This window comes from Delphinus delphis, chromosome 13 (genome assembly GCF_949987515.2).
Source record: "Delphinus delphis chromosome 13, mDelDel1.2, whole genome shotgun sequence".
NCBI classification, from domain to species: domain Eukaryota; kingdom Metazoa; phylum Chordata; class Mammalia; order Artiodactyla; family Delphinidae; genus Delphinus; species Delphinus delphis.
In genome coordinates this window covers 7,837,122-7,856,708 of record NC_082695.1, presented here as the reverse complement: position 1 = coordinate 7,856,708, position 19,587 = coordinate 7,837,122, and the positions used below count along the sequence as shown (strand labels likewise).

Below are 19,587 nucleotides of genomic sequence, written 5' to 3'. Positions count from 1 at the left end.
CCATATTAGAGGAAAGGAAACTTGAAGAACAGAGAGGTTGGGTGACATACACAAGAACACACAGCTAGTAAGTCAGTGCTGGGATTCACACTCAAGGAGTCACTGCAGAACTCCTGTTCCTACCCATTATGTAAGAGTTCCTCTTATCTTGCAGGAATGTTGTCTAGAATTATAGAAAGCCCTTCCCAGAAATCTGCTTTACAACTAATCTTAGTACGTGTTATTTTTACGTCTGCTAGAAAATCCTCAAAACACCTCTGTGAGATATCTGAAGTCCCATTTTACAGATGGGGCAACTGAGGTCACTTACTTAGGATCACAAAGCCAGTAAGTCAGAGGTTCTCTGCCCCAGCTGCAGAGAGTCAGCTGGGGCGCTTTTTGAAGGCCCAGGCCTCACCCCAGACAGATGAGAATCTCTGGGCATGGGATCCAGACATTCCTAGCTTTTAAATCTCCCACAGGATTCCAAGGTTGGGAGCCCCTGTGTTAGGCTGAGAAGCCAGGTCACATTTTAATGCCAAATCTTAGTGACCAATGTACCCAGATGCAGACTCCATCTTCTCGGAATATCTCAGAGATCAGAGACCTGGAGGCACCTACCCCTTTCTGCCCCAAGGTAAATTCATGCAACCCATGGGGACCCCTCTTCTCTACCTGAAACCCCTCCTGAGGCTCCCTCGCACCCCGGCCACCCACCACAGGCCCCGGGCTCACGCTGCCAGGCTCTCCTTTATTCTGGGGTGCTCAGGGATGGGGTCCAAGAATAAAGGCGTCCCCAAGGCCAGCAGGGGAGAGGAGCACTGGCCTCCTACTGGTCAGGAATGATCCAGTGCTGGGAGGAGCAAGGTGCCTTCGGAGGGTGCCGAGTGTGTGCCCAAGTCCCCCTTTGCTCTACCAGTGGGAGCTGCACCGGTCCAAGCAGTTGGGTGACTCCGGTTTGAATTCCTCCTGAAGCGCGGGTGTTCTTTCTGCAGGGGCAAGCTGGGTGGGGTGGGCGGGGCTGGTGTCTCCAAGATGCTGTATCAATGCTCTCCCCTCGACCCCACTTATTACCAACACCAGGAGGGGTAGCACTAAACAAGGGCCCACAAGACAGATAGGCAAGTGGAGGCCCAGGGCCCTCCAGGGCGAGCAGACCACCTGACTCCAATCCGATTAAGCCCAGGGTGCAAATGGGAGGATTTGGCAGGACTTCTGCAGGGAAAAGAGTTTTGAAGGGGAGGAAGCAAAAACGACCAGCAGGACTGCGGGAGGCAAGAAACCCACCCTCTCTGGTCAAGCCCCTGAGCCCCTAGGCCAGAGGAGACCCCAGGAGCTACCCAGACCACATCAGAGGGTGGCAGGTGTGCCCGCCTCTCACCTGGCATCAATCTCCTTCTTCCTGTGTCTTCTTGAACGTGGCCAAAGCTTCCGCCAACACGTCGTCAGGATCTAGAATTTTGACCTGGAGGGAAGCAGCAGGGGTTGGTTTGGGGAGCATGGAAGGCCCAGGCTGCCAGCCTTCGGGGCGCTCCCTGCTTTGGGGGGGTACTGCCAGCCTCCCTGGGGTCGCCCTGACTGAAAACAAAACCGTGTCTGTTTCCTGGCCGGGCTGGGCTTGGACAGGCTGAGGGTGGCTGTGGGTGCTGTTTTGTCTCTCCCTGGGCTGCATGTGGCCCCAGGATCCGGGAGAGCTTCCCACCTCAGGAATGGGGAACTGGGTAGGCTTGGGGGCCTCATCACGGCCACAGTCAATCATTGTGCCACACTTGGCTATGTTGTCGACCCAGAGGCCTTCGAACAGCTGACCATGGTCCAGGTGGAAGAAGCGCCCCCACCCATTCTTCATGCCTCTCTGCCAGTTGCCTTCGTAGCGGTTCCCGTTCTCTGGGGGAAAGAACAGGGAGTCAGGGGTCTTGGCCCACAGAACCAGGCCAGACTACATATACCCGGGCTGGACCCTTGCCACTGCCGGGCCAGACATCATGCCCACCAGAAAGCCATAGAGCCCTGGGGTGTGAGCGACTTCCCGTTTCAGACCTGGTTCACATCTCACCTCCACTACCTCCCGGAACTTAGATGAGCACCATAGTTTCCTAGCTGTAAAAAATATAGCGAATAATACTGACAGGCAATGTTCTTCCTGCACTTACTCTGTGCCTGGTTCCATGCTGTTTCTGACCTCACGTCTCACAAAAACAGTTCTGTGAAGGATGAAGGATTCCATTTTATACATGGAACTTGAAAAGCTCCAGGAATTTGACTGATTTGCACAAGGTCACAGAACTAGGAAGTGGCAGAGGCAGGGTTTCAAACCAAATCCTGTTCATATCAGGAGCCCCGGCTCTTAATCGGGAATCAATTCCACTTCCCACTGGATCTCGGTGGTGGTGGTGTAAAAATAATAATAATAAAGCCAACATGTCTCAGCTCAGACACTTACCAGCCGTGTGACCTTGAGCAAGTCACTGAACCATTTTGTCTCATTTCCTCATTTGTAAAACAGGGACAAGAGTAGCTCCTCACTCATAAAATTATTCTGAAGATTAAATGAGTGCATACACAGACAGGACTTAGAAGAGTATTGGATGAACTCTAGGTCAGAGGTCAGCAAACTTTTTCTGCAAAGGGGCAGATAGTGTTTTCGGCATCGCGGGCCATAGGGTCTCTGCTGCACATGGTCAACTCTGCCATTGCAGCACAAAAGCAGCCCGTGGGGACTTCCCTCGTGGCACAGTGGTTGGGAATCCGCCTGCCAGTGCAGGGGACACGGATTGGAGCCCTGGTCCGGGAGGATCCCACATGCCGCGGAGTGACTAAGCCCGTGCGCCACAACTACTGAGCCTGCGCTCTAGAGCCCACGCGCCCACGTGCCTAGAGCCCGTGCTCCACAACAAGAGAGGCCACCGCAATGAGAAGCCTGTGCACTGCAACAGGGAGTAGCCCCCGCTCGCCGCAGCTGGAGAAAGCCTGCGTGCAGCAACAAGGACCCAACGCAGCCAAAATTAAATTAAAAAAAATAAATTTATATTTAAAAAGACCCAACGCAGCCAAAAATAAAGTTAATAAAATAATTTTTTTTAAAAAAGCAGCCTGTGGACGATACATAACTGAACGAGCACATCTGTGTGCCAATAAAACTTTATTTACAAAACACGTGTTGGGCTGGATTTGGCCAATAGTTTGCTGAGCTCATACAAGGATGTACTGATTCTGAGCACTTACTATTCCGTGTCATGCTAAGCGTTTTAGAAATATAAACCTCATTTAACCTTCACAATAACTCTAGTTAAGCTTTATTTTTTCCTTACTTTACAGTTGAGAAAAATGAAGCAGAGAGAGTGTGAAGAAATTAATTGCCCAAGTTCCCACAACTAGTAAGAGCTTGAGCTAGAATTTGAACCCAGGCTGGCCGGCTCCAGAGTCCAAGCCTTAGAAACGGTGCACTTAGAGCTCCTTCACTGTGCGGGCCACAGAAGGTGCTCACTGAAAGCAAGCTATTACTACTAGGAGATGCACACTGAAATCAGGCACGGAGGCGGATGCACGGGGGATTGAGAATGACAGAGTGGCTACCCTTAACCCTCCCCAGCTGCCCAATGTCTTGGTTTAGTCAAATCTCTTTGGAGGGACTTCCCTGGTGGCACAGTGGTTAAGAATCCGCCTGCCAGTGCAGGGGACACGGGTTCGAGCCCTGGTCTGGGAAGATCCCACGTGCCATGGAGCCCGTGTGCCACAGCTACTGAGCCTGCGCACCACAACTACTGAAGCCTGCGTGCTTAGAGCCTGTGCTCTGCAAAAGAGAAGCCACTGCAATAAGAAGCCCATGCACTGCAAGTAGACCCTGCTCGCCGCAACCAGAGAAAGCCTGCTCGCAGCAACGAAAACCCAACACAGCCAAAAAAAAAAAAAAAAAAAAAATCTCTTTGGAAGTTGGAATCTTGAGTTTTCAGGAGACTGGGCTCTGGTTTGTGTCCTCACCAAGAGTACCTACTTACTACATGGCAGGCACTGGGGAAACAGTGGGGAACAAAACAGACACATTCCCAGTCCTTCTGCAGGCTCACAGTCTGGAGGGGCAATGATACTAGCTTTATCGACAGCCTACTACGTGCTAGGCCCTGTTCTAAGCACTTTACACAGACTCCCTCATCTAATCCTCCCCATAGCCCTATGAAGTGGGTACTGCCATTATTCCCATTTTACAGGAGAGGAAACTGAGGCACAGAGATGCAAAGTAGTTCGCCCAAGATTATACACCTAGTTCTAAGAAGGAAAGGAAGCAAGCGCTGAGAAGAATGTGCTTTAGGTGGAAGGTACAAATGCAAAGATGTGGGGGAATCTTCTTTTTTTTTTAATATTTATTTATTTGGCTGCACCAGGTCTTAGTTGTGTCACATGGGATCTTTGTTGCTGCCTGCGGGATCTTCCTTGCAGCATGCCGGATGTTTTAGTTGCAGCATGCGGGAATTTTTTTTTTTTTTTTTTTAAGTCATGGCATGTGAACTCTTACTTGCAGCATGTGGGATCTAGTTCCCTGACCAGGGATCAAACCCAGGCCCCCTGCATTGGGAGCGTGGAGTCTTAGCTACTGGACCCCCAGGGAAGTCCCTGTGGGAATCTTCTTTCTATTCCAGGAAGAGGGAACAGCAGTGCAAGGGCCCTGAGGCAGAAAGTGGGAGCAATTGAAAGAAAGTTAGTATGGCCAAAAAGAAGGGAGTCCAGGGGAAGAGGGGAGGTGAAACTGGAGTGGTGAGCAGGGCCAGATCATGCTGGGCCCCACAGACCACAATCAGGCCTCTGAACGGAGTCTGAGGGCAATAGGGAGCTATGGAAAGGTTGAAAGCAAGGCAGTGACAAGGTCCAATTTATGAAAAGTTGGCTCTGTTTGCTTTGTAGAGAATGGATTAAGTCCTGATACAAATGCGAGCTTCTCAGAACTCTTTCCTCTGCCTGGGAATGTTCTTCCCCAGCGCAATACATATCCCGCTTCCTTTTCCTCCTTCCATTCTCCATTCAAACAACACCTCTTCAGGGAGGCGGTCTCTGACCAGAAGCCAATCTAAACAGCCCTGACCCCAACTCCTTTGTCATTCTCCAACACGTCTTCCTGTTTTCAAGGGCAACTCCTTAGCACTTCCGACCTCAGAACAGACTGCGTAACCTTGAGCAAATGACTTAACCTCTCTGTGCCTTTGTTCATTTGTAAAGTGCGGTGTAAGAGCACCTATCTTATAGGATTGCATTGTGGATTAAATGAGCTCAGGGCTGTATAAGTGTAGGCTATGATTATTACGACCATAAGACAATGTCTTAATTGTTTATATTTATTGTTAGGCTCCCCTTTTAGAGTATAAACTTCCTGAGGGCAAGGACCGGGTCCTGTCATTCAGCTTAACCCAGTCGGGACAGGTCTATGCGGGGACTTGGCCTGATGGGTCGTGGCCATGAGGGGCCCAGAGGAATGTGACTTGAGGGCGTGGCCGGGTGGGCGTGATCCACAGGCCATTTGGGGTGGGGCTAAGCACTCACTCAGGCGTAACATGCCCTCCCCTTCCGGCTTGTCGTTGCACCACTGGCCCTCGTAGATGTCTCCGTTGCTGTAGTACATGCGGCCCCAACCGCTGCGCTGGTTGCCACACCAGTCACCCTCGTAATACTCCTTGGGTCCGAAAAACTGGATCCCATAGCCCTGAAAGCACGAAGGTGTCCTTGTTCACGACGTCTCACACCACTAGGAACTCCCACCATCCTCCCTGGCACCCAAGCCACACACCTGGGCTTCTCCCCTGCTTCCTCCCCCCGCCCTACATCCAAGCTGACGGTCGTGTATCGAAAAATCTCCCAGGCCGTCCATTCTCCTCTATGCCTTCCTGCAGCCCACCATCATTTCATCCCTTCTCACTGGTCTACCTCCTCCACTCTCCCGTTCTTCCCTGACCCCATGCATCTGCCATACAGCTCCTAGGAGATCTTTACATTGTCTATCCGATCACATTTGCCCCGTCTCCTCAACTCTGATTTGATCCTATTAAAAGTCGCAGATGCCTGACAATCAGATCAAAGCTACGGACTTTCTCCCCAGAAAAATGGACATAATCACTTATCATGCAGCCGCAGAGAATCACCACAAACTCCCCGCAGATCACACCTGAAGAGGTTGGGTTATGCAGCCCAAGTCTACTCTTCAACATCCTCATCCCCTACATAACCTTCAAGGCCTCACTCCCACCCCTGTGGGCAGACACACCTTGCTGTTTATTATATCCTTCCTTTTGGTATTTCCTCTTCTCCTTTTTTACTCCCTAACTCCTTGCATCTTACGGTGTCACCTTCTACAGGAAGCCTGCCCTGAATTCTCAATGAACTGCCTCTGGACTTTCTGTAAAAACCTCTATCCTAGCACCATATTATATGTAAAATATTTATTTTGGGAGCTTTATCCCCACTGGCCAATAAACATTTTGAGAGTAGAGATCATGAAATGCTGGGCTCTACAACTTGCCAGTGGTGTGACCCCAAGCAAGGCACTTCACCTTCTGCGCCTTTCTGAGCTTGTTTCCTCATCAGTAAAACGGGAATAATAATGATGATGATGATGTTGTTTTGTTGATGTGAGAGTTTACAATATATCATGTTCCAGGGTTACGGTAGCTGTTGTTCCATAGCAATACTGTATTATTATCTGTCTCCATGACCTATGGTGAGGATTCAGGTGTTGATGGGTTGGGGGCATGCCTCTGGCTGGTTTCTACCCCTCAAGACCTTCCTCTCTTGGCCAAGGGTGTGGCCTCTGCTTTCTTTCTTGCTCCCACTCTTCCAAACCCCCGCTGCCACCTCTTATCCAGTCCCAACAGAAGGGGGGTTCTCAGAAAGGGATGCCAGGGGAAAAGAAAGCCAGGAAATGAGTGGGGAGGTTGGGAGGAGACTTTGGCCCCTCACAGCCTGGCTGGCTTCTTGTAGCCACAGGGTTTCATGGGCTCCTCCCTGGGCCCTCTCCTCTTGCTTCCTGTTTCCTAGGTTTTGTTCTGAGAAGCCTTGATGTTCCCCCACCCCTTCCTTCTCCCACCCACACAGCAACCCTGTTCTCCTCCCCTAGATCCCCCCACCCTTTTCTCCCAGGCCTCTCTGACTGCTCCCCCCACACACACACACACAGCCTGCTTTCAGCCTGGCCCACACCCCAGGGCATGATGGGAACCACTCACACATTTCTTATCGCCTTTCCACCAGCCTGAGTAGACTCTCCTGTAATTTCCGGTCTCTTGGTCAGAAAGGCTGAGGGTGCCATAGCCATCTCTCTTCCCAAATTTCCAGTCCCCCTCATAGATGGCTCCGTTCTTCCTCCAGACCTGTGTTCCTTTCCCTAGGGACACAAAGATGAACCAACATGGTAGACATGGCCTTTATGGGGCTGGGGATGCCGGGAGGCAGGTGCTGTGTCTGCTGGGCCTCAGGGGCCCCTAGACTGGACAATTCTCAAGAACTGGGTCAGGGTCTGTGCCCGGTCTCCAGACCCCCAACACCCAGGAAAACCCCCCAAAAGTTCTATTTCTACAGCCCTTTGCCCTGAAGCCAAACTGACATAGCAGACCCCAAGTAGAAATCTGCCTCTTCAGTGTTTCAGCTTCGTCTTTTCTTAAATTTTAATTTTTATTTATTTATTTTTGGTTGCATTGGGTCTTCGTTGCTGCGGGCGGGCTTTCTCTAGTTGTGGTGAACGGGGGCTACTCTTCCTTGTGGTGTGCAGGCTTCTCATTGCAGTGGCTTCTCTTGTTGCGGAGCACGGGCTCTAGGCACGCAGGCTTCAGTACTTGTAGCACACGGGCTCAGTAGTTGTGGTGCGCAGGCTCAGTAGTTGTGGCGCATGGGCTTAGTTGCTCCATGGCATGTGGGATCTTCCTGGACCAGGGCTTAAACCCGTGTCCCCTGCATTGGCAGGTGGATTCTTAACCATTGTGCCACCAGGGAAGTCCCAAGCTTCATCTTTTAATAATACTGAATGGATACACCAGGTGGTCAGGATTTTTAGAAAATGTTCTGCTTATCTCTTCAGTTCTCCTGAACACACATGGAGACCCATCTCCTACTACTCCAACCCCTCTGTGTCCTCCACTCCCGTTTTCCATTCTGCCCTCCAACCACTGTGGTTTCCATGCTGTTCTTGGAACCCACCTGTTATGCTTTCGCCTCAGGGCTTTTGTACCTGCTTCTCCTTTAGCCTGGAAAACTCTTCCCTCTATATTTGCTCACTCCCTACCTCCTGCAAGTCTTTGCTGAAATCTCATTTTCTCAACGAGGCCTACCCTGACCATCCCCTTTAAAATTATTCCATATAAGCTTCTTTTAATCCCTTACCCTGTTCTGTTTCTTTCTATATCACTTCTCAGCTCTTAACATAATAGATAATTCACTTATTTGTCATTTATTGTCTATTGTCTGTCTCTTCTAGGAGAATGTACGCTCCACAAGAGCACAGACTGGTCTGTTCTGTTCACTGCTCTATATCCAGCACGGAAGAACAGTGTCTGGCATGTTGTAGGTGACCAATATTTGTTGAACAAAGAGATGAATACAATATTTGCGGAGTACCTATGCACGCCAACTCATGTCTTGGTCCTTGGTAGCTCAGGAACAAATCCAACATTGTCCCTGTGAGCTTTTTGATCTAGTGCAAGTAACTTAACTCTCTGGGCCTCAGGTTCCTCGTCTGCAAAATGGGGATAAGAGTATCTCATGGGGTTGTTCTGTTCACTAAATTCATTAATATATGTAGAACACTTAGGACAATGCCTGCAAATAGAAAAGATGATATCAATGATTTTTGCCCTTGAGGTGGGGTCCAGTCACATCGCAGGGGATGAAGGGTTGTTTACATCTGTTCTTCTTCTAGTTTATTTCCTTTGGGGACACAGCCCTCCCTCTCAGTCCTTCAGGTTTGCATGGGGCTGACTTCTCCTCCTGGCAAGCCTAGCCAATCAGTGTATTCTATCCACCCAGGCCTCTGTGACTGGTTCAGTGAAGGGCATGTGACCAAGTTGGTCCAATGAGACTGTTTGTCTCCCAGATGAAGGCAGAACTTACCAAGGCCTAAGAGGCCCTATACGATTGGCCCTCTTAACCTGCCCCTTTCTCCCCTCCTTCTCTGTGTTCCAGCCCACTGGCTTCCAGTCCGTTCCTTGAACAAGAGGTAATAGTGAAAAACACCCCCCCATCTCTGATTCCACTATCTAGAAGACATGCTCCCCCCTGCCTGGCTAATCATTTGCATCCTCTGGGCTCGGCTCAAACATGTTCTCATGGCTCCTTTCGTGGCTTCTCTCTGGTCCCCTTTACATCCTGATGATACCACTTTTAGCTGTGTGGCCTTGAGTAAGTCACTTCCTCTCTCTGAGCCCCAGTTTCCTCATCTGTAAAATGGAACATTACCTACTGTGCAGGTTGTCAGTGAGATTGGAAGGACCCTGAGTGTTGGGATTCTTCCAGATGCCCGGTATAGGGCCTGGCACAGACTAGGAGCACAATGAGTATTAGTGGAGTGAGTGGTCTGGGTAACCACTGGGGCCACCCTATCCTTGCCCTGAATGACGGCTCTCTTGACTGCTTCCAGCCTGCTTATACTACAGCAACCCACTTCAGCGTGGTCGAAAGGTGAGTCAAGAGAGGGGGCATTGGACCTGGGTTCTCTGACAGATCTGCTTTCTGCAGCCCCAGCCCCATCAGCTCTATGCCTCCAGGGTCTGAGGGGAGGCAGGGCTCACACGGGAGGACTCAGAGGGCCACACCAGCCCACAAGGTCATATCACAGGCAGGGCAGCCAAGTCCAGAGAATGGGAAATGACTTACCCAAAGTCACACAGCTACTCAGTAATAGAGCCAGGCTCAGAACTTCAGGGTCCTGACACCAAGTCCAGGGCTCTGTCCACACCACAGGCTGCCCACAAGGATTGAAACATGCAGGCAGACATCTTTAACCGCACACAGAGCTCCAAGCAGCTGCTTAAACCCTGGCCTTTAAGTCAGTGCTGAGGGTGGGTGTTGTGTTACACACTGGGTGAGGTCAACTTTGGGGGCCTTCTTGGACAAGGAAGCTCTAAGTAGTGATCCCTGCCATGGTCAGCCCTCCGAGAACACTCCAGAAGTTCCCTTCTGCACAGACTCTTGGCTAAATACTTGATAGATGTCATCTCTTAACAGATAGGTATTATTCCCATTTTACAATGGGGAGACTGGGGCTCGGAGTACTGTAGTAGATCTCTCAAGGTCATAGTTACTGGAGCTGAGATTCTGACCAAGCTTTATGGGCTCAAGCACTTAACGCAGGAAGGCAGGAGAGAAGAATGGTTAAGAGCAGAGAATCTGGAATTGCAAGACTGGACTGAGAAGCCATAACACCTCTTTTGAATAAAAACTTATTTTTTTTTTTCAGGGCTTAGTTTGTATCACAAAGAGCCCTGTACTTCCTGCTAGTTAAACTGAGCCCAGCCCAGTTAAAGTCAGAGCCCCAGCCACTTGGGGTGGGGGGTGGAAGTATAGAGGGTGGGGGGGTAGGGGGTGGGGGATAGCGGGTGTCCTCCCTCGCCCCCTACTGGTTTGAAGGGCTGAATTTGAAGACCAGAATCCCAGTTGCAAGCTGCTTTCTGGGGGCCACCTTTTCCTCCTGCTAGCCAGCCCCATGCTTAGCCCAGGTGTCAGAGGTAGAGAATGAGCTGGTGTCCTGAGAGTCCCAGCTGAGGCTGTGGCTGGTGCCTAAAGACTGCTCTGTCCCCTACTGGCCCCTTTGCTCAGCTGAAGCCAGGGCCGAGTTGGGTTCCAGAACCCCAGCAGGAGGAGGCCCCTGGTTGGTCCAAGTCAGCATTCACTCCTCAGAGATACATGTTATATCCCCAGTGAGCTATGCAAGCTGCTTCCTTGGCCCCGGTTGCCCACCATGGCCCAGACCCACCACCTGAGCCCCCGAAGGTCCCCCACTTACCGTGTTTCATGTTATCCTTCCACTTGCCCACATAGTGATCGCCATTGACAGCGAACACCTGGTGCCTCAGTCCGTTCTTCTGGGCCTTCCGGTCCCATGCTTTCCACAGGGGCTCCGACTTTGGCGGGCACTTGGAGATAGGCATGGTGGCTGCTTCTGTGGGCCAGGGTGTGCTGGCAAAGGGTTAGGGACATCAGGGGCTCAGTTTGCCGTAAGTAATGCCGGGATCCTGGGGCTTCCCAGGGAGACACCTGTCTGAGGTCAAGTGGAACGCGTCACGTGTGTTCTGAGTCCCCAGGGCAGATGAGCAGCCCCTGAGGAGTTTTCTTTTGTGCTGGACTGACCCCCCTGGGAGGCTCTCTCTTCCCTTGCCTCTCCAGGGGCCCCTTGGGGCGGGGGATCTGATGGCACAATTGCTTGGGATGGGAACCCAGGGAAACCAACAGGGCAGAGGGGTTTGTGATGACATCAGCAAGAAGCTGCCCTGGGGGAGAGGGTGAAAGTCACGTATTTAATAACCAGTATGACCAACCAGCGTGGATGCGGGCCTGGAGCCCTCAGTCGTGAACACTACAACCCACTCTGGGGAGTTGGGGCCTAGCCAGGCCACTCTGTCTGGGCTGGCAGACAGCCGTGATGACACAGCCCACAGGGGCACCCCCCCTACCGCCACTGGCTCAACACCCAACACTTTAGCCCCCTGGGTCCCGCCCCCTATGCCTGGTGGACGGGATGGTAGAAAAGCCTAGGGGCTGGCTTGGCAGGGGTTTGTGAGCTGTCAGGAGAGCCCCTCAACTGAAGAGACTGCCTCTTGGGAGACCCCCTGTACCGGTTTGCCCGGGACTGAGGGGCTTCCTAGGACATTGGACTTTCAGTGCTAAAGCTGGAACAGTCCCAGGCACACCAGGATGGTTGATCACCCTCTGCCCTCTGCCCTCTGCCCTCTGCCTAGGTACTCTTCCTGTCTGCCTGGTTAGGTGTTTTTCATCAGACCAGGGCTCTCCTCTCCACCCTGCCTGGTGGGGTTTGGGTCTCTCCCCAGACTGGGAGCCCCCCGTCTATGCTCTTCATGTCCCCAGTGCAGACATTCATGTCTATGTGTTTCTCTCCAGGGGACTTGTGCAAGGTGACAAAGATGGTCTCCAAATCTGGAGATCTCTGTTTCCCCTCAGCAGGTACCATCTATCCTGCTCCACAGTTGGGAAATACACACACACACACTCAAGCAGTGCTAGCAGCCAAGGATGGGGGTGGAGGAGTGGAGGGATGGGGGAATGAGGGGATGGGGGTGGGGGACTAGAGTGAACTATTTAACCATCAGCAGGCAGAAGTCTTTTTTGTTTTTGTTTTTGTTTGCCGCACCGTGTTGGCCTGCGGAATCTTAGTTCCCCCGCCAGGGATAGAACCCAGGCCCCCTGCAGTGGAAGCACGAAGTCCTAACCACTGGACTGCCAGGGAATTCCCAGGCAGAGGTATTGACCAATGAGAATGACCTCGGGGCTGAGCAGGTTTCAGGAGATCTTGGTGTCCCAAGCATCCACCCACCCAGGACCAGCATCACAGGTGTGCAACCTGAAGAGTTGCACAGGGCCTGGTCCTTAGAGGGGCGTGTACTTGGTCTCGGCTCTGTCGCTGTTTTGAAATTCTTAATACTGTATGAGCTACTGCCTCACATTTTCATTTTGCATTGGGCCCTGCTTATCAAGGAGTTCCCTGTAGGGCCACAGCAGGGGCCTCAGTGATTCTGACTAAGCTGGCCAACTGTACTGGCTAGTACGTATTTTGACAGTCATGCCTAGGAATTGGGAAAGTCACTCCAGGCAAGGAAGACAGCCAGGGTGAAAACTGGGCAGAGGGAAACAGTCTCAGGTCCTAAATTTAATGTTTTTCTTTTTTCTCCCATTTGCATGTATCATGTGTACTATGATTAATCTTTACATTGAAGTTAATTCACTTAAAACATCAATACATTTATCCAAGGAAGATTTTGCAAACATTACTTGAGTCTTAGCTAGACACTGGGGCTTACAGTTGAGATTAGCAAATGTTCAGAAAGGTGTTAATGCCATATTAGCCCCAAACTGACACTTTCTCCTTGGTTTACTCAGAACCGTTAAGAGAACCCAGAATCTAATAACTTTCTTACGATGTCATTGGGTGATACTTAATGCTTCATCAGTGTAACTCAACCTCTGTCCCACACTTTCAGGAACGTAGATGCTACCCTAGAGGAGGTTGTGGCCTTAATACATAGAGCTCCTGATAGGGAAAGAAAGCTTTGGGGAATTCCCTGGCCGTCCAGTGGTTAGGATAGGACAAGGCGTTTTCACTGCCAGGGCGCGAGTTAGATCGTGGCCGCAAGCCACGCTGCGTGGCCACAAAAAAAAAAAAAAAAAAAAGGGGGGAAAGAAGGCTTTGCCACTCGGTGCGCGTACTCTATTCGTGTTGTTTTGATATTGAATAACAATAATTACCACCATGGAAAGTGGAAGGAGCAGGGCCCAGACGGCCGGCGGTCAGTCGCTAGCCCGCGCCTCGTCACACCTACGCCGGCTCACCTGCGCTGTCCTGCGGGGCGGATCCTGCATCTGGAGTCCTGGGCCGAGAGCGGTGGAGTCGCCGCCCGCAGCCTCCAGCCTCAATCGTCCGCAGCGCGCGTTCCGGCGTCCCAAGCCCTGCCAGGGTCCCTATGGCAACGCGGGGCCCCAGCAAAGCCAGCCGGCAGGGCCCGCCCCTTCCTGCGGAGACTGTGAGCTCGGGGCCGCGTGTGGGGAAGGCTGTAGATCCTCCCGCGAAGAGGAAGGACGTCTTCGGGCCTGCGGAGGTCGAATACTGGCTGGTGTACCGGCCCGGTGGCCAAAGGCTGGTGGGCGAGCCCGGAAGACCTGATATCCGCGGAGCTTGGGCCACGGTGTGCCCCGGGAGGTTACTGCCCTCCCCACCCCCGCTTCTCTCCCGTCCCGGTTTCCCCAGAGCAAATACCACGCCCGATGCTGGCAGGAAAGTGTCAAAGGCTTTTCTGCCTTGTTGCAAAGACAGAGGGGCAAAATTAAAGGGAAAGCCAACATTACGCGTGTTCTTCGTTTTGTGATGGTTTATTAGACTCCTCTGAGAATCTGAGGGAAGCTATATTGCCCCTACACACCGGAAGATGCATATGATTTACGTAGACACAAGTCGGCCCAAGTCATTCCTCAGCTCACTTCCCTACAGTGGTTCCCCTTACCACTCAGAGTAAAAGCCACAGTGCCTACAGTGTCTTCAAAGCGCTGCGTCATTTGCCCACCTCCCTCCCCTTTCCTCTCTGAGTTTGTCCCCTACTCTGTGCGCCCAGTCCCACTCTGCTCTAGCCTCACACTTGCTTCCTTGTGGTTCCTGGAAAATGCTAGGCGTGTTCCTGCCTCAGGGCCTTTGCCTCTTCTGTGCCCTCTGCCAGGCCATTCCTTCCTCCAAATAGCGGCCTGGATCAAGCCCTGCCCTCCAGGGCTTTATTCAAATCACCTCAGTACGAGTGTCTGGACCACCCTATTTAAAATTGGAATCTCCGGGCTTCCCTGGTGGCGCAGTGATTGAGAATCCGCCTGCCAATGCAGGAGACACAGGTTCGAGCCCTGGTCCGGGAAGATCCCACATGCCGCGGAGCAACGAAGCCCGTGCGCCACAACTACTGAAGCCTGCATGCCACAACTACTGAGGCCCACGTGCCTAGGGCCCGTGCTCCACAACATGAGAGGCCACTGCAATGAGAAGGCTGCGCACCGCATCGAAGAGTGGCCACCGCTCACCGCAACTAGTGAAAAGCCCGCGCGCAGCAACGGACACCCAACGCAGCCAAAAATAAATAAATTTATAAAAATATAAATAAATAAATAAATAAAATAAAACTGGAATCTCCATATATACTTTCTGAAACGTTTTCCTCTTTCCCAACCTCATTCCTGTTTCATGTTCTCTGTAGCACTACACACACACACACACACACACACCCCTTATTTATTGTCTGTCTCTTTGAAGCCAAAAAAAAAAAATTTTTTTTTTTGGTTGTGCCAGGCCGTTTGCAGGGATCTTACCTGACCAAGGTAAGGATCATTGAACCCGTGCCCCCTGCAGTGGAGGCGTGGAGCCCTAACCACTGGACCGCCTGGGAATTCCCAGAATATTTGTTAAGGTATAATTTTTGCTCTAGAGTTCCCCTCAGGATCAGGCTGCACTCACTTGGCTTTTTAACTTACTACCCCCTGCCCCCTCGCCCCCCCGCGCCGTCTATTAGCCAGTTTCTACTGGAAGCAGTTCCTTAACAAATCATATAAATATTATATATACATTTTTTCTTTTTTACAAAACTGGAGCCAACTTGTGACCATAGAAGAAACACAACGGACCCAGAGAATGGCACAGCTTTTCCATGATGAGATTCATTCAAGAACATCATCTTAACACCTGGATAGTTTCTTCACCAGTCTCTTGATGATGGGCATCAGATTTATTGCCTATGTTCCCCATTGTAAATGTTGATCTGATGAATGTCCTTCCGTTTAAATGTGGTTATGCATCGCAGCTTATTTCCTTAGGAAAGATTCCCAGAGACAGAATTGTGGGTCAAAGGGTGTGAGCATTTTTGAACTCTTGATATATGTCACCAAATTGCCCTCCTGAAAGATTGTATCAGTTCCATACACAGAATAGAAGAGTGTCTGTTTTTTCCCCCATCTTTACCCTTTGCCCACATTGAGTATTATTTTTAAAGCTCTTTACCCATCTCATAGAAAAAAGTCTTGTTCTGATGGCTTTTCTTTGATTACCAGTGGGCTCCCCTTCACTGCTTTGCTGTTCACTCCCACTGGAATGGGAATTTTGCTCTAATTTCCACATGTATCACATTATTTATAGTTAATTTGTTGGGTGTCTCTCTGTCTCATTAGAAGGTAATTGACATAGACCTTATACAGTGTACCTTTTTTTTTTACATCTTTATTGGGGTATAATTGCTTTACAGTGGTGTGTTAGTTTCTGCTTTATAACAAAGTGAATCAGTTATACATATACATATGTTCCCATATCTCTTCCCTCTTGCGTCTCCCTCCCTCCCACCCTCCCTATCCCACCCCTCTATACAGTGTATCTTAATGCCTTACCCAAGGTTCCTTTGGTTGCAGGTAGAGAACCATCTCACACTATCTAATTAAGGAAATTTATTAAGGATACAAGAGTGTTGGAAAGCTGCCAACAGCAAAGCCATTCTCTCTCTCTCTCTCTCTCCATGTCTCCTTCATCTTTCTCATTCTGCCAATCAGCTTTCTCATGCTCATGGTTCCACCTCAGTTCGGTTCCAAACACTCACAGAAATTAATTGGCTCTTTCCAAATTCCAATCCCAAATTCATGACTGGCTCACCTAGGGTCTGGAGTCTGCCCAGGGCCAGTCATGCCGCAGATGCTGTGGTTCTCCTCAAGGCATTCTCCTCTCCTACTCACGTACCTGGCCAGCTGTTCCACCAGGTTCTATCCTGGTGCAAACCATCCCTGTGCTGTGGCTTTGTCCAGAGCTGCCCTGCCACCCGCTGAGTGGCACCTCAATGGTCTAGTTTTCTCTCTCCCAAGGCCAGGCTAAGACACAGCCTCAAGCCTCAGTCCCACCCCTCCAAGAAGCCCTTTTACAACCACTAATCAAACCCTGGCTCAGGGGAAGCAAGGACTGTCCCCTAGAGAAGAATCTGGGGCAGGTTAACGTTTATCTGCCTCGGCAGGCAATCTGGATGGGCAGGTTACAAATCTATGAGATTATTCTCCTTATGGAGTCAGAATTTGGTAGCATAACTCACAAGCTCCTGAGCAGGTGCTATGGACTGGCCACTCCTTAATACCGAAGTGCCAGGAACATCAAGCTTGAGGTCTTCTGTCCCGTACACCCTTCTGATAATCACTTGCCAGATTTGAATGGCTAGAATTGGGACTTCCCTGGAAGCCCAGTTGTTAAGACTCCATGTTTCCACTGTAGGGGGCCCGGGTTCAATCCCTGGTTAGGGAACTAAGATCCCACAAGCCGAATGGCATGGCCAAAAAACAAAAAAAAAAAAGAGAATGGAACGGATAAAAAATGTCATCTATCCATACAGTGGAATATTATTCAGCCATAAAAAGGAATGAAATACTGACACAGGCTACAACATGGATGAACCTCGAAAACATTACGCTAAGTGAGAGAAGCCAGACACCAGACACAAAAGGTCATACGTTGTTTGTTTCCATTCATATGAAATGTCCAGGATAGGCAAATCTATAGAGACAGAAAGTAGATTAGTGGTTACTTTGGGAAGGGGGAGATGGGGAGATGGGAAGGTGATAGTTAAAGGGCAGGTTTGTTTGTTTTTTGCAGTGATGAAAATATTCTAAAATTGACTTGATGAAGGGTGCATAACTCTGTGAATATACTAAGAACCATCGAGTTGTACATTTTAAACGGGTGAATTGTATGGTGAATTCTCTCAATAAAGCTGTTTTTAAAAGTCTCCGGTGCAGAACGAGCGCCCTCTAGGGGCTCTCAGATGTCCAGAGAGAGTCACAGACCACTTTTTTTTTTTTTGAGACTTCTGCTAAATTAAAAATCAGAGAAATGCCTAAAGAGGGTAACACAAAGTGCAGAAAATGTTATTTAAATTTTTACTGAAGTATAAAATACATACATAAAAGTGGAAATATCCTCGGTGCATAGCTTGATAGATTTTTGCAAACTGAGCACACCATTCTTGTCACGACTGACTCTCTGGGACTCTCCCTTGGGAACGATGCCAAAAGTCTAAATTTGAGTCCCATAGTATATATGAGGCCACCTTTTTTTTTCTTTTTAGAGTTTATTGCAACTTTGGGAAATTAGTGGTAGACCATATGGTTTTAAAAAACAATATGTGGCTGCACTTAAATTCACATAAAAATAGCATTTTAAAAACCATAATGAAATTTAATCCTTTTACACAGGTTAACAAAATGTATTACAAGAAAAACTAAACATTGGGTTTAACAAAAGCAATATTTTTGAAAGTGGAACAATGGAAATATTTTTTCAAATTTTTTACAAATGGTCACCTCTGGGTCCATTTACCACACTAGGGGATCAAAGTTGTTCAAATACAGCTGTGCTCAACTGAGCCACTTACCTACAGCACAGTAGTACTAGAAATCAATCCTAAGGTCAAGATGTAAGACCATAAGAGACTAGATCCTAAATGTTTTACAGCCTCCTCAGTAAGAGGTGCTTTTCCTTCCCCAAACAGGATGAGGTCACTTCTGAGCGACTCTATGGGACCCCTCTTTTCCTCTCCTTTCTCTCCTTTCTTAATCTCTAGGGTTATGCCATCAAAGGATTTTATAAAAGTAAAAAGTCAATTCCTCAGTTGTACTAGCCACGTTCCAAGTATCCAGTAGGCACTTGTGGCAACTGGCTCTCCTAGGGGACAGCGCAGATACAGAACATTTCCTTTACCATAGAAAGTTCTATTGGACAGTGCTGCTTTCAGGGATGAGCTCTGATCTCTTGTTTTATCCCTTCCTTGCAAGGTTTCCTTTCACTGCCCACAGCTCCCCATCCTTTTTTTTTTTAAAGTTGGTCAAGGAAATGCTCTGTCAGAACCTAACATAATGTCTACCGGGATAAGCCAGGGGAAATTATGGTGTTTGAAAATAGTTCTTAGGCAAAGAAATACAGCTAATAAATCATCCCAAGGAAATATGCACAACCTCACCAGCAATTAAAGAAATGAAAGTTAAAATAACCCTGCCATGCATTACATACTGTCTAGACTAGAAAAATGTGTAAAAATCATGGACTGTGATATTGCCAACACTGTGGGGAAAAATGCACCATTACCTACCACTAGCCATCCTGGCAATTAGTTAAATCCTCCTGAAGAACCATCTGGAACCATGTTACAGAAACTATAAAGCTATTTTCTAATTCCACTTAACGACTACTGACTACTATATATTTAATAGATAGCTGGTATGAGGCACAGTACTTGGTACTTTACAGAGTTTTTAAAAAAATGTACGTGTGTTTTCACAACAATTCTATGAGGGAGGGAGGTAGCCTTACCTTCATTTTAAAAATCTGCAAACTCTTAGGTTCACAAAAGTTAAGGAAGATACCCAGAGTAAAAGAGCAAAATAAGTGGCTGAGCCAGGATTCAATCTTAGACTTTTTGACCTAGGAAGACCTGCTCAGAACACCACATTGCCTCCCGTTTCAGAGAATTGCCTCCAAGGGAATGGTACAATTAGGGCGGGGAAAGAAATTTACGCAAAAATATACATATTAAAGTAATTATGACACGTATTACAAAGGAAAAATTGGAAAATGCACACAGAAGACAATGTAAGCTGGGCCCGGCATACAGAAGGCTCTCAAAAAATTTTTTTTTAAAAAGCAATTCGGTGAAAAAGATCTTTGGCCCTTTAAAAGTCAGAGGCGGGTAAAAAAGAAAGGAGGCGGGTTAAGAACTGACGCGAGAAGCTGCTTGCCTTATTTAAATGAGCGTGCGTAAAGGCTTGCCCTCGTTACTCGCCACGTTCCTCACTGAGTGCGCGTGCGCTCTCTTAACTCTGAGGCGGCTCTCGGCTGCTCCTGCCTATTTAGGTGGG

The 19,587-nt window shown here is 49.3% G+C and overlaps 1 protein-coding gene across 1 annotated transcript; it reads right to left on the bottom strand.

Moving 5' to 3' along the window:
- Positions 1 to 1,366: 1,366 nt before the first annotated feature.
- MORN3 (MORN repeat containing 3) lies at positions 1,367 to 13,626 on the bottom strand. The gene is made up of 6 exons (XM_060027999.1): positions 13,513 to 13,626; positions 10,955 to 11,127; positions 7,188 to 7,345; positions 5,512 to 5,671; positions 1,682 to 1,866; positions 1,367 to 1,444 (listed from the first exon to the last, which is right to left on the bottom strand). Exons 2-6 carry the CDS (start codon positions 11,097 to 11,099, stop codon positions 1,367 to 1,369), a joined length of 726 nt encoding a protein of 241 aa, XP_059883982.1. The 5' UTR covers positions 11,100 to 11,127; positions 13,513 to 13,626.
- Positions 13,627 to 19,587: the final 5,961 nt, after the last annotated feature.

Excerpts from the sequence above, each read along its gene's own strand:
- MORN3 (XM_060027999.1), bottom strand. The coding sequence starts at position 11,099 with ATGCCTATCTCCAAGTGCCCGCCAAAGTCGGAGCCCCTGTGGAAAGCA. Across the intron at positions 7,346-10,954 it reads GAAGGATAACATGAAACACG|GGAAAGGAACACAGGTCTGG; the intron begins GTAAGTGGGGGA and ends TTGTGTCCCTAG. Across the intron at positions 1,867-5,511 it reads GGAGGGCATGTTACGCCTGA|AGAACGGGAACCGCTACGAA; the intron begins GTGAGTGCTTAG and ends TCTTTCCCCCAG.